A 27563-nucleotide genomic window follows, 5' to 3' on the forward strand; every position below is an offset into this window, starting at 1 on the left:
TAAAATATTGTATTAATGAGATATTTTACATTTTTTTCATACTAAGCCTTTGAAACCCAATGTGTATTTTACATTTATAGCAATTTCTACTAGCCTCATTTCTTTTCTAAAAATATTTTTATTTCATTTATTGGGGTTACATTTATTGATAAAATTATATAGGTTTCAAGCCTACAATTCTAGAATCCATCATCTGTATATATTTTTTTAACTTTATTTATTTATTTTTTACAGAGACAGAGAGTGAGTCAGAGAGAGGGATAGACAGGGACAGACAGACAGGAACGGAGAGAGATGAGAAGCATCAATCATTAGTTTTTCATTGTACATTGCAACACCTTCATTGTTCATTGATTGCTTTCTCATATGTGCCTTGACCGCGGGCCTTCAGCAGACCGAGTAACCGCTTGCTGGAGCCAGTGACCTTGGGTTCAAGCTGGTGGGCTTTTTGCTCAAACCAGATGAGCCCACGCTCAAGCTGGCGACCTCAGGGTCTCAAACCTGGGTCTTCTGCATCCCAGTCCAACGCTCTATCCACTGCGCCCCCGCCTGGTCAGGCCATCATCTGTATATTGTATTGTGTGTTCACCACCCTAACTCAAATCTCCTTCTGTCACCATTTATCCCCCCTTTACCCTCTTCTACCTCCTCCACTCCTCTTTCCCTCTGGTAGTCACCATGTTGATTTTGAGTCTACAAGTTTTGGGGGTTTTTTGTTTGTTTGTTTGTTTGCTTGTATTTTTCTGAAGTGAGAAGCAGGGAAGCAGAGAGACAGACTCCCGCATGCACCCAACCAGGATCCACCCAGCATGCCCACCAGGGGGCGATGCTCTGCCCATCTGGGTTGTTGCTCTGTTGCAACCAGAGCCATTCTAGTGCCTGAGGTGAAGGCCATGGAGCCATCCTCAGTGCCCGGGCCAACTTTGCTCCAATGGAGCCTTGGCTGTGGGAGAGGAAGAGATAGATAGAGAGAAACGAGAGGGGGAAGGGTGGAGAAGCAGATGGGTGTCTCTCCTGTGTGCCCTGACCAGGAATCGAATCCAGGACTTCTACATGCCGGTCTGACACTCTACCACTGAAGCAACTGGCCAGGGCCTAGGGGTTTTTTTCTTGCTTAATCCCTTCACCTATTTCATCCAGTCCTCCAACACCCCACTGAAAGCTGTCAGTCTGTTCTCTGTATCTATGTCTCCGTTCCTATTTTGTTTGTTTATTTTGTTCATTAAATTCCACATATAAATGAAATCATATCATCTTTGTCTTTCTCTGGTTGGCTTTCCTCACTTAGCATAATACCCTTTCGGTTCATCCATACTGTCGCAAAGGGTAAAATTTCCTTCTTTTTCATACCTGCTAGTCCCATTTCTTTTTCTGTATATAAATGTCAACCTTCTTAACATGCTTATATTTTTAAATTTTTATTATTTTTTTCAATCACAGTTTATATTCAATATTTTTTGTATTAGTTTCAAATGTACAACATAGTGGTTAGACAATCATATACTTTACAAAGTGTTCCCCCTAATATTTCCAGTGCCCAAATGGTAACATACTTAATTATTACAATTTAGTGGTTATAGTTTTTATACTGTACTTTACATCTCCATGACTGTTTTGTAACTACCAATCTGTACTTCTCAATCTCCGCCTTTTTCATCTAGTCCCCCAATTTCCTCCCCTCTGGCAACCATCAGTCTGTACTTTGTATTTATGAGTCTGTTTCAGCTTTGATTATTTATTTTGTTCTTTAGATTCCACATATAAATGAAATCATATGGCATTTATCTTTCTCTGGTTGACTTATTTCACTTAGCATAATACCCTCTAGGTCCATCAATGCTGTTCAAATGGTAAGATTTTGTTCTTTGTTGTGGCTGAGTAATATTACATTGCCTATATGTACCACAGCTTTTCTTTTTTTTTTTTTTTAAGTAAGAGGAGGGGAGATAATGAGACAGACTCCTACATGTGCCCCAATCAGGATCAATGTGACAACGCGCATTTGAGCCCTATGCTTGAATCAACCAAGCTATTTTTATGCCTGAGGCTAATGTGCTAGGACCAACTGAGGTATCCTCAGTCTCTGGGGCTGACGGGTAAAGCAATTGAGGCACTGGCTGCGAAAGAAGAAGGAGCAATGGGGGAGAGGGAGAGGAGAGAAGCAGATGGTTGCTTCTCCTGTGTGCCCTGACCAGGAATCAAAGCTGGGGCAGCCATATGCTGCCCAATGCCCTACCCGCTGAGCCAATCGGCCAGGGCCTACCACAGTGTTTTTTATCCACTTGTCACTGATGGACATTTGAGTTGCTTCCCTAGCTTGACTATTGTAAATAACACGGCAATGAACATAGGGGTGCAATATAGTCTTTTGAGTTAGTGTTTTGGGTTTCTTCAGATATATATCCAGAAGTGAAACTGCTGAGTCATAAGGCAGTTCCGTTTTTAATTTTTTGAGAAACCTCTACACTGTTTTCCATAGTGCCAATGAGCCCCATTTCAAGAGCTAAGGAGCAGCATGTTGATAGTAGCCACAATACTGGACAGTGTGGCTACAGTCTCTTCAAGCTCTCTCATTCCCCAGGCCTTTCTACATACCTAGGAGATTTCATACTCCTTTTTCAGTCAGCCAACCCTTGCTCGTCCTTCAAAATTCCACTAAGCGTCACCTCCCCTAGGAAGCCTTCTCAGACTCCCTGGTCTGTTGAGATGTGACCTCTTTGCAGTGTAACATCCCTCGGCACTTACTTGTATCATCACACATGATGTGGTATGTATTAGTCTTCCATGTCTGTCTTCCCCACTGAGGAGGATTTACCAGGGAGCTAATGAAGTTTATACTTTAGTACTCATCTCTCCCCTACACTAACCCTTGTCAAGACCTGTGCTTAATTTTGTAGCAATGGTTTTATATTCTTTTTCTTTGAGTGTTGAGCCCCACAAAACGTGGATCGACTCCCACTCCACCACTAGTCTGAGCTCCTTGTGGGCTGGGATTGCGCCTCATTTCTCACTGTATCTCCAGATCCTACACAGGCTTCTTACAAAGGGATTCAATAAATGTTTTCCAAATTAATGGAAGTTCTTTAGGGCTTAATCCGAGACTGCCCCTTCTTCTCTTTCAGAGTAGCATTGGCCAGTCCTTGACTTTAATTGCCATACATTTATTAGTGATGCACAACTTTCCATTTCCGGTCCAGACTTTGCTCCTAAGCTGCAGGCCCTTAGACATTCTACCGGAAGGTGACACAGCACCCAAACTCGCCGTTCCTGAGGAGGAACTCTTGAGTCTCCCTAGCCCTGTTCTTCCTCTAGTCTTCCCTGGCGCCAGCGTCTGCCCCTGCTGCTCAAGCCAGAAACCCTGACTTCTGCTCGCTCACCCTCCATCCACTTCCTTACCAAGTCCAGATGACTCTGTTTGTCTATCTATCTATCTATCTATTTATTTACTTACTTACTTATTTAAGTGAGAGAGGGAAGATAGAGAGACAGACTCCCTCATGCACCCTAACCGAATTCACCCAACAACCCCTGTCTGGGGTGGATGCTCAAATCAGCTGAGCCATCCTCAGCACCTGAGGCCAGTGCTCAAACCAATCAAGCCACTGGCTGAGAGAGGGGAAGAGAGAGAGAAAGGGGAGAGCGAGGGGAAGAGAAACCGATGGTCGGTTCTCATGTGTGCCCTGATTGGGAATCAAACCTGGGACATCTGCACTCCAGGTTGATGCTTTATCCACTGAGCCAATAGGCAGGGCCATGATGATTCTGTATTTAAAACATCTCTCAAATCTATCTATCTATACTAGATGTCCATAACAGCCTCTTAACTGGACTCCCTGCTTCCACCCTGTACACGTAAAAAATTCATTTCCACATAGCAGTTAGGAAGTAACCTTTTAAATACGGCTCATGTTGAGCTTCAACTACAACCCAGACTCCATATCCGGTCCATGGCCCTCACATGCAGCAGCTCCCACCCTCCGCTCTGGGCATTGTCCTGTGACACTCTCCCCTTGCTTACTAACCAGACTGGCCTCCAACTCTTTCCTCTAATGCACCAAGCTCTTTCCCCACAGTGAGCCTTTGCAAATGCTGTTTCCCTTCTGGAATTCTTCAGAACATGGGGTGTTTCTCTTCTCATTTTGAAGAGCTCTACTTGGATTTCTCCTCCTCCAAGAGCCCTCCCCCAGCTCTCTCTCTCGCTAGAGGGCCCACTAGCTACAGTCACTCCTCACCTCATGCTCTCATTTCCTTCGCAGCACCTGTCACACTCTGAGATCATCTTGTACTTGTTTATCATCCATGTGTCCATTCCTCCATACTAAAAAACTGTTCTGTTGAACTTATGTTTCTGATTTATATAGGTGGCAGAGCATCTAGAAATCATGTTCTTTGTAGAATACAATGAATACCTAATTTCATATTTAATCCCATTATATACACTAGTAGAAGGCGTGCTGTGTTGCATGAATACATGTAAAATCTCAACTACGAACATACACACACCCATAAAAACAACAAGAAACTGCACCAGGCATGATCACATGCTTGAGTTTTTCTCGTAAATGTCTGTTTGTTTCTTATGCATTCACTTTGTCATCTGCTAGCACCCCCTAGCAGGGGACCATGGAAAGCTTAAGAAAATCTTACGAGGAAAGGAAGCTTAACAATTGAGAATTCTATTCTCGCCATCTTTTCCTGCTAACTGGGGGGAAGCTGACTATTATTCAAGGAGTTAAAAGAGGGAAGACTCAGCCCAGGCTAGGGTGGGCTCTCGCAAGCACAGTGGAGTCCCTGCCCACAGACACAGGAGGGGCCCTGGCAGCCCTGCCTCCACAGCCGGGAGCTGGCAGTTCAGGCCACTGAGGGAAGCCCTTGGGGCAGATGTCACCCTTGACCTAAAACCTAAGGAGGCCCCACGTTTGCCTGCTTGGGGGTCTTGTTGGTTGGTTTAATAAACAATCCTGCCAGGAAGAAAGCAGTCGCTGATGCATTTAGGAAAGAGTGGCAGACTTGCCTTCAGACTTTCACATTCTGGAGTATTTGAGGGTCAGGATGTGGGCACGGCGTCTCCCAAGGGGCCCGCACTAGGCTCACTGCCTGCCTCGCATCCCTTCTCACCACTGGCATCCCACGGGCTGTCTTCCCAGTCAGCATCTCATGCAAACGTCTGGTCCTTCTCAGCTAAGTTCAAACTCTCTCTCTAGTGCCCATCGTCCTTCAAATACAGGCTAGCGCCTCAATTTTGCTGCTTGTTGGTTTTCTTTGAGTATCTATAGTCAAGGCAGATCCTATACTTCTTTCATTTTTGCCAAAACAAATACACTGAGAGCTTCAAAATCAGGTATAAAGTTGCAGAGCGAGCTAAGTAGAATGTGTTGATAACCATACAAACACTTACCATTTCCTTATTGAGGTAATGCCTCAGTGTGACAATGTTATCTGACATATTTTAGGATTTGTTTTTTCAGCCAGTGTCAAAAAAGAGACTCTTAAATAGTTGTTATGTGTCTCTGTCTGATGTTACGTCATTTATTTTTTCTGAAAATACTCTTAATTAAATTCTGATTAGAATCATTCCCCAAAAACTTTTAATCCTGGTTCTAGATGATCAGAGCAGAATAAAAAAGTAAAGTGAAGGGAACTCTGGCTTAGAAACTCCACAGATAGGAACTGGGTGCATATTCAGTAAGAAATGAATCGTTCTCTGCCAATCTTAGGTCCCCAAGTTCTTCAGGTAGGAGAAACCTGTGACTTCGCTGCTCTTAGAAAAACACCAAATGGCCATTCCCATTCGTTTACATATTGTCTGTGGCTACATTCACACAGCAGAGTCGAGTAGTTGTGACAGACTATACAGCCCACAAAGGCTAACATATTTTGTGTCTGTCCCTTATAACAAAAGTCTGCCATCCCCTGCACTAGTTCATCCCATTTACTTTTCAGATGAGCGATCTTAGGCCTGGATGAAAAGCAAAGTGACTTTGTAGCACTCTGCCCAGTGTTCCCTTTATTACAATTACTCTTGCCTATGCCTGTCCCTCTCCTGGATGGGACACAATCTTATCATTTCCCACACTGCTTTCCATTTCAGTGCTTAGTAATAAAGCTTTGTTGAATTGCATTGACTTGCCCAGGGTGACAGGGAGTGTGAGCAGTGGACCCTGGGTTAAAAGCCAGATATACAGATTTATATACCAGTGGTAGAGACCTCCAACTAGCCATGTAACTCGGGCCGAGTTAATCATCTACTCTGAGCTCCCAGCTTCTTCATCTGCAAAATGGGAACAACCATCTATTCCTTGTTGGGTTTTCATGAGAAGTTGTTGGATAATGTATGCACGGAATAGGCCCTCCATAAATACAGATTCCCTTCCCCACTCCTTTCTCTCTTGAAACTGCTCGGGTTCCCTGAGGAAACTAAACCAAATAATATGGAGCTTCTGCTGAGGATGAGACCCTGGGCTCAGCCCTTTCGTAGATACAAAGATTGTCTCCCCGTTTAGTAGCAATGATGAGCCTGATGGTGTGGCCACCCCCTTCACACCTCACCCCAGTCTGGCAACAGAGGAAGTGGGTGTCTTTCCTGTTCCTGTTTTTCTCCAAAGAGGAGCAGATGCCACTGCCCTCCTCTTCCTGCTCCTTAAACTTCCTAAGCAGCTGTGGCTCTGACCCCGCCTCCCAGCCATCCTCCTCGGCTCCCTACCACCCTGTCTGGCCTTGCCTACTTCTCTCTGACTGCCTCACCTCAGAAGCATAGCTGATTAAATAAAACTAGTTTCCCTGGCCCCCTGCTTTCCTGAGGTCATACTCAAAGAAGGGAGAGTTGTGAACCCATTAAGTCAGTAAAAGTGAGGAAGAGAGCAAGCCATATTTATTTTCATAGTTAAAGTAAAATAATTTACAGGGGTGGGTAGGCACTCTTGCGTGAACCACCAAAATGAACACCAACCCAGGTTACTAGATCAAAGACTTGATTTTCAGAGATTTGCTTCATGAACTCCAAACAGAATGGCTTGCCCTCAGTATGTCACTGAAACTCAGGATAACTAATCTCTCTCTAACCAGATCATCGGTCTTGGCCAGCCAAACACAGAGATAAGATACAGGCAAAGGCAGTCCCCGCCCCCCCCCCCCCCCCACTCTGGCTATAAGAAACCTATGCGAAACTCCAAATCCAGACAGCTTTTAAAAACCATTTCAAAACAAGTATACATATAGTTCTTGAGTTATTTGGAATAATTTTTAGGAGGCAGTGGTTAGTGCTAGAAAGTCTAAACTATAGGTTTTTTATTTTAAATATATATAGATTTGCTTTCAAGTGTAGCCAGTAATTCAATCTGCTTTTAACAAAATAATTCTGATAATTAAAAATCATACTAGATCTGTTTCAACAAATTGCTAAGAGCAGAGTTGTGATAAGCACCCCCTCTCACCAGTTGGCAAAGGGCTGTTACAAAGGCCCTTGAAAAGTCCCTGAAGTAGATTACACATTCTCTTTTGAAAGCATGATTCTGCTTCAGTTCCCGGGCAGGCTTTGCTTTGATGGGCTAGCTCTGACAAAATGGCCAATTCAGGATTTGTAGTTTAAATAAAAACAGAATTACTATGAAAGACTGGGAGACAAGTCAGAGGCATTTTGAAAACTGAAGGCCTGATGTCTACCAGGCATTAAATGTTTCTCTCAGAGGAGAGTACCAGGTGCCACGGCCACCCCTAGCGAGGCTTGCCCTGAGGACTTCATTAGAAGGAGGCCCCTGTTTCTTCACAGTGAGTGATGTGACACTCTGAGCCTCTCTGCCTTTTTTAAGCCTCTAGCTTCATGGAGCAGCAGTCTCACAGCAAACAGCGCTAAACGAGGGTTAGGACCCTGGATACCAGTTCTGATACCTGCTGGCTGTATGACCTTGGGCAGACATTTCTCCTTTTTTGGGAAGAAAAGTTTGCAAATAAAGCCTGGAGCTCAGTTGATCAGACCAGACGAATAAACATTGAGCTGGGCCTGCCAGAACCGAACTCACCTGGATACAGGACATTATCAATAAATGTTAGAACTAGACAGGACCTTTTGGTGCTTAGCTGGACTTTGTCACTTCCCCCAAAGAAGGAGAAGAACCTGTCCAAGGTCACACAATTAGCAAGAGGCAGAATCGGATCAGAACCCAGGTTTCCTGGCCCTGGCTGGATAGCTCAGTTGGTTAGAGCTTTGTCCCAAAGCACAGAGGTTGTTGGTTCAATTCCTGGTCAGGGCACATACAGGAACAGATTGATGGTCTTATCTCCCTCTCTCTCTCTCATTCTCTCTCCTTTCCTCTTTCTCTAAAAAAAAATTAGTAAATAAAAAAATAATGAAAAGAAGGAAATTATACATAAACACTTAAAAAATAAAAGAACCCAGGTTTCCTGACTCTTAGTTTCATGCTCTGGCCAGAATACCACATTACCTCTAAAAATCCCAAAGGAAGTACGTTTTATCTCCTTTGGTCATGCATCCCACCTAGTCGTGTTGCTGAGTTTGGTCTCCGTCCTGCCCACTCATCAAAACTGCTCTGGATTAAAGTAGCTAAGTCCTTCCACTCTTTGCACGCAAATTTCTGCTTACACCAGTGGCTTCTCTGAGACCTGAAACAAACCGGCGATGAGCCAGCTTTCGCCCAAACTCAACCTTTAGGAGCAGAAGAGAAATGGGGTCTGTGTGCCCTATGGTGCCCTCGCTTTGCAGTCTCAAGGAATAAACAACTTTGAGATGAATTTTCAGAGAACATGTTTCCAATTTAACCTCCCAGGTTACTGAATTATGCAATGAATTTGGTAGGAAGTTCCCTCATGGGACAGAGACTTTCTCGGAAAGGACCTTTGGGGCCAGGAGGAAGCCACAGGGCTAGCGCTCCTGGTGTCTGGCCTCCAGTCAGCACAGAGAGAAGGCTGCTCCCAGGGCTGGCTTGTCAGTGGTGAGTGGAGCTCTCATCTTCACTATTTTAAAAACAAACAAAACCAAAGAAATCCTCCCCTGTCCCCCCTACCCCCCACTTTCTCGGACCCCATCCAAGAAACCAGAGCCTCCAAGTCTGGAATGTGGACAAATACGATTAAATGCGGGTGAGGGTGCTAGATAAACCCTAAACACCAGGCACATGGGAGAGATTATCATTTCCCTGCCTGATATCTCCTTGGACATTTTCCAAAGCCCAGCTCAAATGTCATTTCTAAAGACCCAGTCAGACCAATCTGAGTTCAAATCCTGACTCCACCACCTATTTGCTCTATGACATTGGACAAGTGGTTTGATTTCATTAGGATTCAGTTCCTTCCCCTGCCAAAGGGAAATCATAATAATAACCATTTTATAGGATGACTGGGGGCTGACCCGAGGTCACTCTTGGCAAAGATCCCAACATAGTGCCTGACAGAGGATAATATTTTAAATGTTGAGTCAATAGCAAAGGCCCTAGAGCACCCATCTCTTGAGGTCTGACACGGCACTTCCCATTCTTTAGTCCCAGCCCCTCCCACCTTTTCGCCACAAAGGGGCTAGAGAAGGCTAGCCCGTTCTCACCTTGCTGAAGTCCCCTCGGGCCATGACCTTGGTCACTGGCCTCCTGCTGAGCTGCTCCTTCACCCAGTGCTCGAGCTTCTTGTTCCACTTCATGGTGAACACATAGAAGGCATAGGCCAGCAGCAGCAGCAGGCTCTCCCACCAGAGAATGAGGCTGTCCAGGAAGAAGAGAATGAGCATCATCAGGTCAAGGATGTAGAAGGAGACGTCACGAAACAAGGGCCACCAGGTGAGGTTGAGGATCTCTCGGGAGAAGAGAGCACAGGTGCCGATGACAAAGAGGATGTTGAACACAGCAGAGCCCACAATGGTGCCGATGCCCACATTGCTGTGGGCGATGAAGACGCCAATGAGGGAGGTGAAGAGCTCAGGGGCAGAGCCTCCAGCAGCCATGAATGTGGCACCTGCCACATCCTCCGAGATCTGTAGCTTGTCTGTGATGACGCCCAGGGCAGGGACAAAGAACTCATCACATACGATGGCCAGGGCCACAAACACATACATCATGCCAAAGATATGCAGGACCACCCAGCCCTGTCGCCTCTCCTCCACACTGAACAGGTCTGGAGGGTACTCTCCCTTAGGGAGGTGGTCTGGCAAGCTGGGAGGCAGCACAGAGGGACTGCTACTGGGCACCTCTGGGAGCAGGGCCGTTGTCAGGCTGGAGGAGGGGATGGTGGGCTTGGCTGGAGCTGGTTCCACTACCACACAGTGATGAACCTGAGTGGCTGGATTTGCCCTAACACTGGGGGTTGCTGAGGTGCTTGGTGTTGTAGGTTTATTTGCCAGCCCCAAGAAGGTGGCTAAAGACATTCCCACAGTTGGTGCACTGGTTCTGGATGAGGGATTCCTAACCCTCCAAGTAGCAGTAGAGGCTTTGGTTCCTGTCGTGGTGCTAGTGCTCACTTGCCCCTCTGAGGTGGCTGCAGTGTGCTCTAAGACCGTCCTCTGGGAAGTCATCAGGTTGTTCTCTCCCATTATCCCCCGAGGGTTGGCTAAGCCGTTACTGTTCACTCTTCTGGGAGTAGGTGGGGTGTCCTTTTCCACCATATTCCTAGGAGAAGTCAAGATGTTTGTTTCTATGTCATTTATCAGGAAAGTTGGGGTATTATCAATTATCCCCTTGAGAGGAGTTGGGGTGGTTTCCTCCACTATTCCCTTGGAGGAACTGGTCTCCAAAATCTTGTAGGTTGCCATAGTTTCACTATCGTTCACTGTTGTTCTGGAGGTGATCTCATGGCTTCTTGGCATTGTAATATATGTGGGTGGTGCAGAGTTTACAATTCTGCCATATGGGGATGGGATGTACTTTTTTATTCCCTTGGCTTGAGTTGGGCTGTAGCGCTTCATTTCTCCTCCAGGTGTTGTTGGGGTATAATGCTTTACCGCTGATCCACCTGAGGTTGGGATGTAGTGATTCAGCACTCCGCTTGGTGGGGCTGGGGTGTTTTCCTTCACTCTTCCTGTGCTTGCTGCTGTTGGGCTGTAGTTATTCTTGGGTATTGTTGGAGAGATGTTGGCAGTTCTTCTGGGTGTACTGGGGGTATTCTCCATTGTTATGCCAGGCGTTGCTTCCTCCTTGCCCATTGTGACTTGGGGTGCCAGTGTCTCACCCTCCATTTTAGAACTAGCTTTTAAAGGATCACTGCTCACCATCATCATCTCATTGCTGGGAATGTCCCGGCTGGCCACTTTTACAAGGTGTTGGGAAGAGACTGTTGCCCACAGTGAAGGGAGGCCCCAGGGGTTCCTAAGGTGTTGATAGGTGGAACCGAAGATCAACATTCCCAGTAGGAAGAGGAAGCGACTCCATTGAAGCCGTTTTGGCCGGAGTAACCGCCTTTCCTGTGTTCCCATCCTGATTAATTTCCCCATGATGGCCAGCTATGCCGGGTTACAGAAGGTCTCTCATTCTGTCCATTGAAAGATGGAGGCTGTTCTGGGATTCAGGTTGGTGATCAGGGAAGATTTCTCCATGAAACCCAGCCAGCAAATATCCACAAACCTAGAGTGAGAGAGAGAGAAAAAAAATAGGTTATTTGTCCCTAAGAGGAAGACTGGGATCCATCAAACCCTCATCTGGAAGACAGTAATGATTCATGTTGGGCCCTTTGTGGTGGAAGACAATTGTTTCAGTTGGAGTAAAACTATCTTTACCCCCTGCTCATGAGGGAAAGACTATGCAGGGGTCCTCTGCTATGTAAGCATGCCAACAGCCTAGGTTCCTAAGCTGGGTCCACCCAAGGTCTGTCAGCACTACTCGGGTCCAAACCTGAATTGCTAGGAGCTCATTCATATGTAGTTGGTGCCCCAGGCCACAGATCTCACCTTATTAAAGGCATAAGCTTTTAGACAAAAAGAGGCAGCAGTGGAAGACAGTGCTAGAGACATCAAGACTCTGTATGTTTTTTTCAAACTGACAGCACAATTATACCATATCATCCAGAGAGGATAAAACTTAAATGTTAATGTCATGATGGTTCCCAGACAGTGTGATGACTGGAAAATGGAGTCAAAGGCCTGGACTCCGAGCTCTGTGGCTTGCCAGCTGTGTCACCCTGGACAGGCTGAGTCTCCATGCCTCATCTGTGAAGGGGGCATCACATATGCTGATTATGCAAAGATAATCTCTGGAAGGACATCTGGAGAATGGAAACTAAAGGCTAGGGTCAAAAGAAGACTTCCTTTTCGGTATACCTTATTGTTCAATTTGACCATTTAACCTTTTTATCATACAGATGTTATATTTTAAATTTAAATTTAACTTAACTCACTTTAATAGAAGTAACCATAGTAATAACATTATCTAGCTATGTTAATAGTAATAACAATGCCTAGTCATAGGAATGTTGGGAGAGTAACACACATAAGGGCTGTGACAAGCTCTGGGCAGAATCAAGTGCTTCATACGGGCTATTTTATGTAACAACACAGAAGGAAAGAACATGAGAGGCTCTCACAGAATCCTCAGTTTACAAAGGGCAATAAGGCCCAGTCCAAGTAAATATTTATGAAATTGCTAATCAATGGCCACAGATTATTACAAAACACTAACTAGAAATGACCGGTTTTGCATAGGAAGTAATTAGAAGTGAGGCGAGGAACCCACAGAATCTTAGGTGGTTAAAGTTGGAAGAAGTTACTAACACTGTTTATTGATCTCCCCATTTGAGACATGAAGAAATTGAGGTCCAGAGAGACCTTGCTTGTGTGACTTGCTCAGTGTCACATAGCTATTGAGTATCAATGCAGATGAGCCTTCTAATGCCTCAATCTTTCCAGCACACCACAAGAATTAGAGATGCTAATGCAATTGTCTTAAAAATCAAGAGAGACAAGCAAAAGGAGAACCACAAAAGAAGTGATTGTCCCTCTTTGTCCTTGATCCCTATAACTGTCTTTCCGCCATCTCCCTGACCATCCTTTCCCATGCCATAAATGCAACATTTCAAATCTCCAAAAGAATCTGCAGAGGGTCTCTCTTTCTGGCATGCCTATGTTATATAACAGAGCTGAGCTGGCATCCCAACTGATCCGTCCTACTAATCACATCATTTACCTTCAAACATGGACATCTGGGGTGTCTTCTCAGTTCTGGAAACTTGTCAAAATCCAGGGTCTCAATGAGTTGTTCTGAAGCTAGACGGTAGGGAATACCCCATTCGCCTGACCCCAGCTTGCCTATGGAATCCTAATTCAAGGCAGGGTCGGGTGTGAAGGGCATCTCAGGGGAAGAATATTCAATCCCTGCTAATACCCACTCCTAAGAAGCTTATAGGGCATTGTACAAGTTCTGGGTCCGGGTGCCTCTGCCAGAGACTAAGAGGGTGCACCTTCCACCAGGGACACAGATGGGCTTTCTTGGGCCCCTACAGTCAAGGAAGAAACTGGGGGAACTTCTCAAACTTGCTTCTAAGAAGCTCTGGGAATGAGAGGTGGTCTGAGGTTTCCATGCTTATGGAAAGGAAAGATTCCCAACTCACTGTGTGGGAACTAAGAGAAAGTGCCTGGGGCTTAAGAGATCAGAAGACCTCAGTTAGCACCAAGCTGCATTTGCTACAGTGTGATTCCAAATGTACTCTAAATGTAAATGTGGAAATAATAATACCAGACCTACCTATTTATAAGGTGGATATGAGAAATAAGGAAATATCTGTTCAATTTTTTTGTGAATCTAAGACTGCTCTAAGAAATAGTCTATTTCTTTTAAAATGAGGGAATGTGGGGAAGATATTTTACAAACTTTAAAGGCTTTCACACATGCAAAATATTTTATTAGGCCTAAGGAAAATCCTTGGGGTAAAGAGCACGGACAGATCTCCCCAGAGCGGACTGAACCATCTCAACATACCCCAGCAGTTGTGTTTCCCACTCAGGGCTGGAGCTGAATGGAGTGGGAGGAAGTGAGGCAACTGGGAGTCTTGTGATCTTACTTCTGGGTCTGGCAGCCATTCCACTCATTCAGCTGACTCTGCCTGACACTTACTGCTCCTTTCTCCCCTCCCATTTCCCCCAAGGTACATGAATAGCATGTCACTTTGATTACTTTCACTGGAAATAGCAAGTAATCCCTCACGGCCTCTCCCTGCCCTACTTCCCCCTGAGTGGCCTATAACAGTAAGAAGGTACCCAGCTTCCTCTCCTGAAGTACACAAAGGTGCCTCACTCCGGTGGAAAAGCTGTCTTCATGTCTGGGTGTCCCGGAGTCATTCTGAATGTTGCAAGCTTGGGTAGTGGGGTGACCTCTGCTAGTCAGCTCACCTTGCCTTTAGACTCCTGCAGGCAGAACCGGATTTAGTTACTTCCCTTCTCATACTAACTACCTAATACAGTCTCAATACAGTCCGGAAAGACAGAAAAAGGAACCCAATTTACAAGGTGGAACATTATTATTATTATTATTATTATTTTATATATATATTTAGCTTTTATTTATTCATTTTTCAGAGAGAGAAAGGAGAGGGAAGGAGAAAGAGAAGGTAGGAGGACCAGGAACCATCAACTCCCATACATGCCTTGACCAGGCAAGCCCAAGGTTTGGAACCAGCAACCTCAGCATTCCAGGTCAACACTTTATCCACTGCGCCACCACAGGTCAGGCACAAGGTGAAATATTATTTAGTGCTAAAAAGAAATAACCTATCAACCCATGAGAAGACATGGAGGAAATTATATTCCAACTATATACAGGACATTCTAGGAAAGGCAAAACTATGAAGACAATAAAAAGATCAGTGGTTTCCAGGAGTCAGGGGAGAGAGATACAAAGGCTGAGCACAGAGGATTTTTAGACAAGTGAAATTGCTCTGCATGATACTACAATGGTGGATACATGTTGTTATATACTTGTCAAACCTATAGAACATACAACACCAAGTGTGATCCCTAAGGTAAATGATGGACTTTGGGTGATAATGATGTGTCAATGTAGGTTCATGGAGTATAAGAGTATAACAAATACATCACTCTGGTTTGGTATATTGATAGTGCAGAAGGCTGTGTGTGTGTGTGTGTGTGTGTGTGTGTGTGTGTATACAGAAAATATGGAACTCGCTGTATGTTCCACTCCATTTTGCTATGAATCTAAAACTGCTCTAAAAATAAAGCTTATTAATTAAAAAATAAGTCCTTGTCTTTTAGAGATACATACTAAAATATTTATGGACAAAATTCATTCGATCTAGATTATGCGTCAAAATAATATGTTGGGGGAAGTAGGTAAAGGTATAAAGAAAATAAGATTGAGAATTGACAGCAGTAGCTGGGTAAAGGATACACAAAGATTTATTATGCTATTTCCCCTGTCTTTGTCTATGTTTGAAATTTTCCAGTAATAAAATATTTTAAGAAGAGAAAAGGGTCATATAACTACGGTTTCTTTTGACATTCACTTTGGTGAAAATAGTGGAATGTGGTTTGGGGATGGGAGAACGGGACAGTCTAGAGCTTGGATGTATGATTTGGGAGTGGGCAAGGTCCAGACTAGAGGAGGCAGGAAGGAAGACAGGGCAAAAGGCAGTACAGGAGAGAGAAAGGGAGAGAACAGAAAAGGGATCTGGGCTCACTGCTTTGCCCCACTCTCTCTCTCTTCCTCTTTTCTTCACTCACTCCTTACCCTTCATCTCTGTGGATGGAAAATCATCTTGGGACTTAACAATGAAGATTCCCAGCACCAAACCACAAAATTCCAATTTAGTCCACATAGCCTGCCAGTCTAATTTTGAACAGGTGCCCTAGGAGAATTGACTATATGAACCTTCCTTGAGTTCAGTACCTGGTCCTGTGAGCAGACTGTTATTTCTATCACTGACCTCTACTCTGCCAGACTGGAGACCAAACCACTCTGCCTTTCAAAGCTTCTGGAACAATGTCCGCTGTTTCAAAGCAAAAAAAAAAAAAAAAAAAAAGTGATAGATTATGTAAAGATGCTGTTTGTTGATTTCCTTTAATATGGGTTTGGAAATATGCAAATGATGAGGGTCTCTTTAGTGAGAAAGAAGAAATTCATCAGCCAGCTGTGGGTTGAAAGACATCTCCTTCAAGACCTTCTAGCTCTTTGTGCTGATGTTCTCTGATTTTATATTCACTGAAAAACCTTCTGGTTTTAATGGGATTCTACTAAGAATTAAAAAACAAAAACAAAAGCACTCACCAGTTGCCCTATGATGCAATCTTGTTGGTAGTTCTAGGTTTTATTGTAACTTTAATAAATTGTTCTTTTACTTCCCTAGTCTCCTGATAGCTTATATTCAGAGAACAAGGTCACCAAGATCTCATCATCCATCATCAAACTAGTAAACTTAAGCTTTAGGACTACCAGAGAACAGTGACTCTATGACTGTGTCATTATCACATTAGGGGGAGCTAGACAACTCCCTTGCCCACACATTCTTGGCCATATCTCTCCCATTAGGGAAAGAATTAGAATTATAATCAAGCAATCAGGATGCAGCCTTACTTACCTAGATCCCAGTGCCTGCTCAAGCATAACAAGGTCTTAAGATGGTGAGACCAGCAAGTTGAGGAGAGCAGTTCTGAAGCAAACAAGACAGCCTGCAGGCCCTTGGGTCCTGGTGCTGGCAGGAACATTCCCAGGAACTGACTTGTCTCCTCTGCCACCTCTAATATGAGGAGGGGACGAGGAAGAACTGCTAGCAACTAGAGCCTGCACTCACCCACAGAAGAACTTGTGAAAAGTCAGACTTGGTAGTTTAGTTCAAAGCATTTTGCCTCCTTGACCCCCTGTCTATGTCACCCCATCCCACCCACTAAAAGAAAAAGAGGTAAAGACTTCTGTTCCCACTAGCAATCTCTGTGGTACAATACGGTTCTTTGAACCACACCTACCCAGGGCCTGCTGGCATCTGTTCAGGCCTAACTCACTAGCAAGCGTTTCCTGGCTCCCTACATGGCTAGCGAGCAATTTATTTCTTGCCCCTTCAAACACCCTACTGAATCACAGGCTGCTGAGGGGACATCAGGTGTTCCAAGGTGAGGTAGGTGAGGGGCCATGATGCTCCACACGAAAATCTGCGTGCAAATCCCCTCAGCAATGTACCTCGGCCAAGGTAGGGAGAACTAACTGCATGTTCCCTCTGCTTCCCCGAAAGGAGAGTGGGGTGGATCAAGTGAGAACATACTGGGGAGACCAAGAGAATAAGTATTTTTTTTTTCTTCTTCTTCTTGTGGGAGAGACAGAGAGTCAGAGAGGGAGAGACAGACAGGAAGGGAGAGGTGAGAAACATCAATTCTTCCTTGTGGTTCCTTAGTTTGTTCATTGATTGCTTTCTCATATGTGCCTTGACTGTGGGGCTACAGCAGACCGAGTGACCCCTTGCTCCAGCCAGCGACCTTGGGCTCAAGCTGGTGAGCTTTTTGCTCAAACCAGATGAGCTCGCGCTCAAGCTGGCGACCTCGGGGTCTGGTGCCTGGGTCCTCTGCGTCCCAGTCCGACGCTCTATCCACTGCGCCACCGCCTGGTCAGGCGGGAGAAAAAGTCTTGCCGTGTATATTGGCTCCGGTCGGCTAAGAAAAACACAGAGTGCTTAATACAAGCACGCCTCAGACAGGAATTATAATTTTAAAAGTATGAGAAAGATTCTGTGAACTAATTCAGAGAATATGAGCGAGGGGTCTGAAAAGTGACGGGGAAGAGGGGCAAATGTCAGAGTGCGTCGGGCCGGTGGTACCAACGGGCCCAGGTGAGTAGGAGACAAAAGTGTGAAGGAGTCACAGAGTTAAGGGAACCAGGGGGAGGTGGGCAAGAGGCTAGAGGCAAATGGAGGAAGAGCCCGAGAACGGAGAGGGAGGCGGCGGACACAGCCCAGCCTTTAGCGGAATTGGAGATTTGTGCGGAAAGGGGTCGTCACGGACACAGGCCTGCGCCCACAGGCGCGGCGAAGAGCGCGCCCCTAGCGGCCCCGCCGTGCCGGAGCCCACCCCACGCGGTCTCTAGAGCTCCGCCCCAGCCCCGCGCGCAGTCCCAGCGCCAGGTTCCCTTCGCCGCGCGGCCCGAGAGTTCCGGCTGCGGCGCGCGGGCGGAAAGTTTATGTGGACGGACTGTGCCGGCGTTGGGCGCCGGGTGAGTGGGGGCGGCTGGGGGTTCAGGTTGTCTTTCGTCGCTTCTTGGGCTTTTAGGAGCAGGGGTGAAGGGTGAGGAACAACGCGGGGCCAGCGCCCGGCCTTGCTGCTGTCCCGGCAGCCGCCTTGCTGCTGTCCCGGCAGCCGCTCCGTGCGGTCTTTGCGGCACCAGCTCCGGGGCCCGGCGCCCGGCCTCCCCATCGCTGCGGTTCGGGGGTCTCCGAGCCCGCATAAACATGATTTCGGGCCCCTGCCCAGTCTTCTGCGCCCTCTCCTTCCATAAGAGATTTCCACATATCTTTCCCTCTCTCTCTTTCCCTCCCATCATCTTCCTCTCTTCTCTGTTATTCTCTCTGACTCTCTTACGCTTTGAGAGCGAAACTGCTGAGAATCCATTCTTTATGAATGAGCTCATTGTCACCTTAAGGGAAGGATTATAAATGTGTACTAATGGAGGCCAAATAGGTGGCTAGGGTCTGTTATGAGGTTAAACTGTTCTTGAGAAAGAGACCCCAGGTTGTCCTACGCCTTGTTTGTAAACAACGCGCGTAAAGGTGTGGGGTGCGGGGATGAGGACTACAGGTGAGAATCAACCCCAGTGAGAAATGTATCATGCTCTCACAAAATTGCTGGACTGTGCTGAGCAGGGATTTTCTTTTATCAGGTTTGGACTGCTTGAGTGAACCATCCTTCAAGAACATTCAGTTCCTCCTTTTACTTCTTTCTATACTTCTAACCTGAATTACTAAATTGGCTTGCTGTGACTTTGCCATTGTTAAGGAGGTGTATTTGCCGGTAAACACAAGTGCATCAGTCAGGAGTATGGAGGTGTGTACAGAGAGAGAAGTCAAGACTGCCTGCTATGGTCACCCATTCCAGTGTTACAGCAGATTTCATGGGCCAGAAGTACTTTCTTATACCTGATATAAATCTATCCTATATCCCATTCTTCTAAGAGGCAAAGGTAGTACACCTTATGACTCCCAACTTGGAATAACGTAAAGGCCTCTGCGTGACTGGGACTGTCATGGAAGCTGCATAAACTGTGAAGGTCGATAGAGTCATAGGAGTCGCTGGTGTCTCTGCTTGAATGAGGACAGGAGGAAAGGGTTTCTGGTGTCCAGAGTTAAAATTCATCTTGTGTTTTGCCAGAGAGTTATTGTTATATATGATAATCAGGGCTAGTTCATTAGTCATCAAACATTTGTCCAGGACTTACTATGTACCACTTCATGTGTACTGTGATAAGCTCTGAGGAGACGTTGGTGGGAAAAATCTGACAGGATCCCTACCCTTACTGAGTATATTATCTAATGTAGTGTAACTGAACCAATACTGTACAGGACCTCACTTGAACAATGCAACTGAGACCCAGAAAGGAAATTAAAAAAAACAAAACTGAGTAGATGAAATAGTATCAAGTTGGTACCCCTAAGCTGATGCATTTGACACTAGAAGAAACCCGCGGAATCTCAGAACTGTTAACACTGACTTTGGACATAGTTTTAAGGAGCTTGATTATCTAGCTCTCCAGCCTATAGTATCCAAGAAACAGCAAATTAGAGGATGATTACAGAGGGTTACTGAGAAAAAGTGAAATGCAAGTTAATGGTCTAAAAATTAATTATAAAGAGGAAGCACCAAAACAGCACAATAGCCTGGATTTCTTGAATACAAGACATTGTTTCCATGTATATTCTATAGCATATTTATTCTATGGAACCTTAACGATTATGTAAAGAAAGAAGGGTTAAGTGACAAGCACAGGGTTAGCAAATTCAACTAGATTCTTTGCTGTAGAACTCAGCATCTGTAATTAGGCCTGAACTAATATTCCTTGAAGGATCCCTCCAGAACAGTGTTCTGCAGCACACACTTGGGGGAATACTAATTAGTATAAATATGATAAAACATCAGGGTAGCGGTGTGCTGGGCAGTAGTTGTGGTTAGAGTGGCGATGTCAAGTCATCATAAGAATGTGGATTATGTTTAGCATCCAGTGTTTAAGAGGCAGAGAAGAGGGATACACATTTTCATTTTGTGTATCAAAATGGTTAAACATTTTGGAATTCTAAGGAGTCAGGAAAGAATTTATATCTCTAGTTTAATCTTTATTGATGTTGGATAGGTGAGACTTTATTGTATTTGAAATGTATCGCAGGTCATTATGTGGTAAGGTGTTTCTTACCTTACTGGAGTCCTTGGCCCTCATTTATAACATTGTTTCCATGAACCAATGTGTTCTTACTTCCCGACAGCCTATTTACACATGGAATTTTAGAATGTCACACATTTGCAGTTGGAAATTATACCAAAACAAGCAGTCTGACCACTGTTAAGTGGTTTTTTTGTTTTGTTTTGTTTTGTTTTGTTTTTTTCATTTTTCTGAAGCTGGAAACAGGGAGAGACAGTCAGACAGACTCCCGCATGCGCCCACCAGGGGCGACGCTCTGCCCACCAGGGGGCGATGCTCTGCCCATCCTGGGCGTCGCCATGTTGCGACCAGAGCCACTCTAGTGCCTGGGGCAGAGGCCAAGGAGCCATCCCCAGCGCCCGGGCCATCTTTGCTCCAATGGAGCCTTGGCTGCGGGAGGGGAAGAGAGAGACAGAGAGGAAAGCGCGGCGGAGGGGTGGAGAAGCAAATGGGCGCTTCTCCTGTGTGCCCTGGCCGGGAATCGAACCCGGGTTCTCCACACGCTAGGCCGACGCTCTACCGCTGAGCCAACCGGCCAGGGCCACTGTTAAGTGTTTTGAAGTAAGTTCCAAAAAAGAAATTAGTGAACATTAAATTTCTAACCTGTTTATGTTTATTCAGTCTTCCCTAATTGTATATTACAATATAAGTTTCATGAAGTGGTAATCAGTGTATACATACAATCCTGTGACCTGCTTTTTCCAGTTACTAATACTATATATACATATTTTTGACAACTATATATGTCATTTATTTATATATTTCTTTGTGTCAATATACTATAGTTTGCTTAATAATAGAGTAGCAACAAGCTGTGTTCCCAAGAGCAGGTCTATATATCTGTGAACTTTTTTCTTTATTTTTGAGCACAGAAATGTTTTCTTCATGCTAATTCTCAATACATAATTTTAAAGAACTCTTTGTTTTCTCCATTTCGACTTTTATACAGTTTCATGGGATAATGCCAGCTGTCATATGTGTTCTTTTTTAAAACTTGTTTTCATTGATTTGATGGGGGAGGGAAGTGGGAAGAGAAGGAGAGAGAGAGAGAGAGAGAGAGAGAGAGAGAAGCATCAATTTGTTGTTCTTAGTTGTGCACTCATTGTTTGCTTCTCATATGTTCCCTGACTGGGGATCGAACCTGCGACCTCGGTGCAACACTGAGTCTCTAGCCACTGAGCCACTGGCCAGGGCCCTTGCATATTCTTTAATTTTGTTCTTCTCCTTCACAGTTAAAGCCCTGTTGCCAGGTTATATTAAATGAGTATTGCTGAGGCTAGCAGTCTGTTGCTTTTGTCATGCTTAATGATTTTCAGCTTTGTCTAATTTGGATTATGATTTTATTAGCCCTTTCATTTTTATATTTTGCATTCATTTTAATTAAAAAGAGGGCACCAAGCAACAATATAATTAAACAAATGCTTGCACAAATACTGTTGTTGTATTGATTAAGATAGTGATGGTGCCCAAAAGACTGGTTGATTGTAAAAAAGCACCACCATATGACAACTAAAAACATTCTTTAGTAAATTAAGTGTTGGACGAAAAGGAATGAGATCTTACCATTTGTGACAGCATGAATAGACTAAAGACTGTTTGGCTCAGTGAAATGAGAGAAAGACAAACACCATATGATTTCACTTATATGTGGAATCTAAAGAACAAGATAAATGAACAAACAAAAGTGAAATAAATGCATTGAAAAAGAGAGTGGTCGCCTGACCAGGTGATGGCGCAGTGGATAGAGCATCGGACTGGGATGTGGAAGGACCCAGGTTCGAGACCCCGAGGTCGCCAGCTTGAGGCGGGCTCATCTGGCTTGAGCAAAGAGCTCACCAGCTTGGACCCAAGGTCACTGGCTCCAGCAGTGGGTTACTCGGTCTGCTGAAGGCCCACGGTCAAGGCACATGTGAGAAAGCAATCAATGAACAACTAAGAAGTTGCAATGCGCAACGAGAAACTGATGATTGATGCTTCTCATCTCTCTCCGTTCCTGTCTGTCTGTCCCTGTCTACCTCTGCCTATGTAAAAAAAAAAAAAAAAAGAAAGAAAAAGAGAGTGGCCAGGTGTTTGCCAGAGGAGTGGAGGGGATTGATGGACTGAGTAAAAGAGGTAAAAATGATTAAAAAGTACACATTGGTAGTTGAAAAATAGTCACAAAGATGTAAGTAAAGCATAGGGAATATAGTCGATAATATTGTAATAAGTGTTTATGATACCAGTTTGGGTACTGATAATATTGAGGGGACATTATGTAAAATATATGATTGTTTAACCACTAAGTTATACACCTGAACTCAGTCTATATAAATAAAAATGTAAATGTTTGTTCAAAATCTTAAATCTCTGAAAGTTCTTCACCGATTGCTTTGAAATTTTGACACAACGTTGCATTTGAATACGCAAGTGTTTTTATGTTTTTATATTCCTACTATTATATGGATGTCACACCTGTGACGGGTAAAAAAACATGCTTTTTTTGAAAAAACAGCGCCATCTGTTGGACGTAAAAGCAACACGCTATACTAAATATTTTACGATTCCATTTCAATGTTATGGGAGAAATATAAATCGCACATGGCTGAAGATATTTTCTATCAAATATGCAAGGAAAATTCAAATATGAACATGGATTTCACAGCAGAAATCTACAACAAAGTGTTGATAATGATTGAAGATTTGTGCTTAGAAATCGCGAACAAAGTTCTCAATTGGGAATGCCATCATCGAATTGATCTGCTGCTGCTTCGTTTGATGTAGAATTGCATTGTGAACAAAATTACAACACGGGTGATCTTTTGTCATATGTGCAATCAAATATTCCTAAGCTAACACTTGAGCAAAAAGGCATTTATGATCAAATAATGCAAACTGTCAATAACAGGGTTGGAGAAATCATCTTAGATGCGCCAGGAGGAACTGGTCAAACGATCCTAATTAGATTGATTTTTGGCAGCAATTCGATCCCAAAATGACTTAGCCTGAGCTCTTGCATCATCCGGAATAGCTGCGACATTGCTACCAGGTGGAAGAACTGCTCATTCTGCTTTGAAATTGTCATTGAACATGCAATTCATTGAAACTCCCACATGCAACATTTCCAAAGCCTCTGGCATGGGTAAAGTATTGCAGAAATGCAAACTTCTTGTTTGGGATGAATGCACAATGGCGCACAAAAAATCGCTCGAGGCTCTTGATTAATCATGGCAAGATTTGCATAGAAACATCAGACCATTTGGGAATGCATTAATAGTGCTTGCAGGATATTTCAGGCAAACATTACCTGTAATGCCTCGATCAACACCAGCGGGTGAAATAAATGCTTGCCTGAAATGCTCTACTTTGTGGCAACACGTAAAGACGTTAAAATTAACTACAAATACGTGTGTCCAGCTGCAAAACAATTGATCAGGTGAGATATTCTCATATCAATTGCTGGAAATTGGGAACAGAAAAGTGCCGGTTGATCTAACCTCAGGACGAATTTCATTGCCTCATAAAACTTCTGCAATTTAGGTGACATCAAAAGAAGAATTGGTTGAAAAAGTATTTCCCAATATTCAAACCAATTATAAGAATCACGATTGGCCTGACCAGGCAGTGGCGCAGTGGATAGAGCGTCGGACTGGGATGCAGAGGACCCAGGTTCGAGACCCCAAGGTCCTAGCTTGAGCGCGGGCTCATCTGGTTTGAGCAAAGCTCACCAGCTTGGACCCAGGGTCGCTGGCTTGAGCAAGGGGTTGCTTGGTCTGCTGAAGGCCCATGGTCAAGGCACGTGTGAGAGGGCAGTCAATGAACAACTAAGGTGTTGCAACAAAAAACTGATGATTGATGCTTCTCGTCTCTCTCCATTCCTGTCTGTCTCTCTCTCTGACTCTCTGTCTCTAAACAAAAAGAAGAAAAGAATCACGATTGGCTGAGTGAATGAGCTATTCTTGTGGCCAAGAACAAAGACATCTACAAACTTAACAATATTATTCAGTCTAACATTCAAAGCGAGGCAGTCACATACAAGTCCATCGACACTGTTGTAGAAGTAGATGAAGCGGTTAATTATCCAACAGAATTTTTTTTTTTTTGTATTTTTCTGAAGCTGGAAACGGGGAGAGACAGTCAGACAGACTCCCGCATGCGCCCGACCGGGATCCACCCGGCACGTGGCGACGCTCTGCCCACCAGGGGGCGATGCTCTGCCCCTCCGGGGCGTCGCTCTGCAGCGACCAGAGCCACTCTAGCTCCTGGGGCAGTGGCCAAGGAGCCATCCCCAGCGCCCAGGCCATCTTTGCTCCAATGGAGCCTTGGCTGCGGGAGGGGAAGAGAGACAGAGAGGAAGAGGGGGGGGTGGAGAAGCAAATGGGTGCTTCTCCTATGTGCCCTGGCCAGGAATCGAACCCGGGTCCCCCGCACGCCAGGCCGACCGGCCAGGGCCCCAGCAGAATTTTTGAATTCACTCGATCTGCCAAGGATTCCACCGCACGTACTGCAATTGAAAATCGGCATGCCAATTATCATGTTGCGAAATATCAACCAGCCAAAGCTTTGCAACAGCACGCAGCTTGCAGTAAAAAAATTAATGAGCAACGTTATAGAAGCAACAATCTTGACCTTTCAAAGGTGAAGATGTCCTCATTCCTTACATTCCTATGATTCCAATGGATATGCCATTTCCATTTAAGAGATTGCAGTTTTCAATTCGATTGGCGTTTGCAATCACCATCAACAAAGCTCAGGGCCAATCTTTAAAATTGTGCAGTTTAGATCTAGACACGGATTGCTTCTCACATGGACAATTATATGATGCATGTTCTAGAGTCGGCAAACCAGACAATCTATATCTGCACAGACAATGGAACAACAAAAAATATTGTATACCCACAAGCATTGTTAAATTAAACATTAGAAACGCGCACTTTCTCTTTTCTTTCTTTTCCATTTAACCAGACTGAGCCACAGCAACGCGTGGCCGGGTACAACTAGTCCAAAATAAAATTAAAAGAAAAAATACATATATACATGAAGTTGATAGCACCATTATTTATAATAGCCAAAGAGTGAAAACAAATCAAATGTTCATCAACTAATGAATAGATAAATAAAATAGTTCTATACAATGGAATATAATTTATCAAAAATAAATACCATACTGTTACAAGAATATGAATGAACATAGAGAACATTATACTAAGTGAAAGAAGTCAGTCACAAATGACCACATTTATATTGTATGATTTTATTTATACAAATGTTCAAATTGGCAAGACTATAGAAATAGAGAGTAGACTCCTGGTTACCTAGCACTGAGTTTGAGGTTGGAGGTGTCTATGAATGAATAGAGAGTTTATTATTTAAGTAATAAAAATATTCTAAAATCGGTCATGGTAATGATTACCTGTCCTGTGAATAGTCTAAAAAATATTGAATTATTCAATATACATGAATGAATTGTATAGTATATAATTATATACATATAAGATATAACAATCATACATATAAGATATAACAATAAAAATATTATTTAATTCCTGAAATACATTCAAATATAATCGTTCATTTGAGATATACTCAAACTTACCTTAGAAATGACAACTTTATATAATCTTGCTTCACTTTTTCTGAATGTAGTAAATTATTTTACTTTGAATATAAAAGAAATTAAGTGTTGGAGAGGTGATGTAGGAGTGTTTGTTATGTTAAGTTGTATAAAATTTATAAAATTTGGAACGATGAAAGTCAAGAACTACCAGAATTTTAATGTTTTAAAAAAAAAATAGAAATACTTAAGGTCATCCTTGCTTTCTGGCCATTTAGTGCGTGATTGCTTGCTTGCTTTCCTTCCACTAAATTCTCTGCAGATTTTCCTATACCTCAACTTAAAGGGCTTGCCTCCACTCATTTCTGGGAAGTTTGTTTAAAATTATGGTGAAAAAAATACTTTTACACTCCACGACATGTAGCTTAATCATATTTATTTTCTACAGCATTTTTCTGTTTATAGCTGTCTGTCTGCATTCTGCCTGGGGACATTGGGATCATTCTCATCATGCCAACAGTGGTGGTAATGGACGTATCCCTTTCCATGACCCGACCTGTGTCTGTCGAGGGGTCTGAAGAATATCAGCGCAAGCACCTAGCAGCCCATGGTTTGACGATGCTGTTTGAGCACATGGCCACAAATTACAAGCTTGAGTTTACAGCTCTGGTGGTGTTTTCATCACTCTGGGAACTGATGGTTCCCTTCACAAGAGATTATAACACCTTACAGGTACAAAAACAATGAGTTATTATATGTACAAGGTCCAAATTTATAGGGAGCAAAAAGTGTTATCATGTTGTACTGAATCTTTAGACCTTGGTATTATTTAATAATATGTCTGTGGGTATAAAATCTGAGTAGCTATGAAACAAAAATTCACAACCAGTAGATTTTATGCCTTTGGTAGAGATATGAGTTAGAGCTGTGAGTTGTTGCCTCACAGCTCTAACTGCCTCATTTTCTTCTATTAGTTTTCTAGAATTCTCTCAGGATGCAGTGCCCCATTCCCCAATGTTCAGGATCTTTGGGTTCAACACTACTACTTTTCCTATAAAACTTGAGGAGATGAAAAGTAGCCCTTCCTTGTAAAAAGTCTTATTCTGGAGTAATTAAAAATTCTATTTCTTCTTTAACAAATAGCCTTTTGATTAATAGATGCCAAGAAATGATCATTTTTAAACCTCGATTAACTGGTTATCATCTTCCAAAGGTGTTGTCTATGATATACTCAAGAACTTACTTTTTATTTTTTAACTGATTTTACAGGGGTGGGGAGGAACGAGAAGTAGTTGCTTCAGCCTAGCTGTTCATTGGTTGCTTGTCATATGTGCCTTGACCCTGCAACCCAGAGTGTTGAACCAATGACCTCAGCATTCCAGGTTCGCACTCTATCCACTGTGCCACCACACGCCAGGCTTCAGAACTTACTTTCTGACATTTCTAAATCACTAACATTCCCAACAGTACTTAGCAGTGCCTAACCCATAGTGAGCAATCAATAAGTGTTTGTGAAATTAAATTGAATGGTTTAATAATTGCTAGGAAGTTTAGAAATCCAGGATTAATGTAGTTTGATTCTTAAAGTAATAAAATTTTGTTAAATCATTCCTTTTATTATCTCACTTTTTTTAAGTGACTCAAAAGCTTTTTTTAAATTACACTGGAAGTCTTATAAGTGAGTGAACTAAGGATTTTGGATGGCC

The 27563-nt window shown here is 43.7% G+C and overlaps 2 protein-coding genes across 12 annotated transcripts in view; one reads left to right on the forward strand and one right to left on the reverse strand.

Annotated features, from left to right (window-relative positions):
* Window positions 1-13286, reverse strand: part of SLC24A1 (solute carrier family 24 member 1) — a 32523-nt gene extending 19237 nt beyond the window's left edge. For all 5 annotated transcript variants that reach the window (XM_066273404.1, XM_066273401.1, XM_066273403.1 and 2 more), the window contains exons 1-2: window positions 13113-13286; window positions 9554-11558 (exon numbers count right to left, since the gene is read on the reverse strand). In XM_066273404.1, coding sequence (XP_066129501.1) covers window positions 9554-11428 — 1875 coding nt within the window. In that variant the 5' untranslated portion in view covers window positions 11429-11558; window positions 13113-13286. The remainder of the gene's footprint in view (window positions 1-9553; window positions 11559-13112) is intronic.
* A 4370-nt stretch (window positions 13287-17656) lies between these two features.
* INTS14 (integrator complex subunit 14) overlaps window positions 17657-27563 on the forward strand; it is a 46014-nt gene continuing 36107 nt past the window's right edge. For 5 of the 7 annotated variants that reach the window (XM_066273405.1, XM_066273406.1, XM_066273410.1 and 2 more), the window contains exons 1-2: window positions 18052-18134; window positions 26323-26589. In XM_066273405.1, coding sequence (XP_066129502.1) covers window positions 18102-18134; window positions 26323-26589 — 300 coding nt within the window. In that variant the 5' untranslated portion in view covers window positions 18052-18101. Of the gene's footprint in view, window positions 17755-18027; window positions 18135-26305; window positions 26590-27563 lie in introns of those variants that run through there. The other 2 variants (XM_066273408.1, XM_066273407.1) reach the window with 2 other exon arrangements.

This window comes from Saccopteryx bilineata, chromosome 4, assembly GCF_036850765.1.
Source record: "Saccopteryx bilineata isolate mSacBil1 chromosome 4, mSacBil1_pri_phased_curated, whole genome shotgun sequence".
Classification (NCBI taxonomy): Eukaryota; Metazoa; Chordata; class Mammalia; order Chiroptera; family Emballonuridae; genus Saccopteryx; species Saccopteryx bilineata.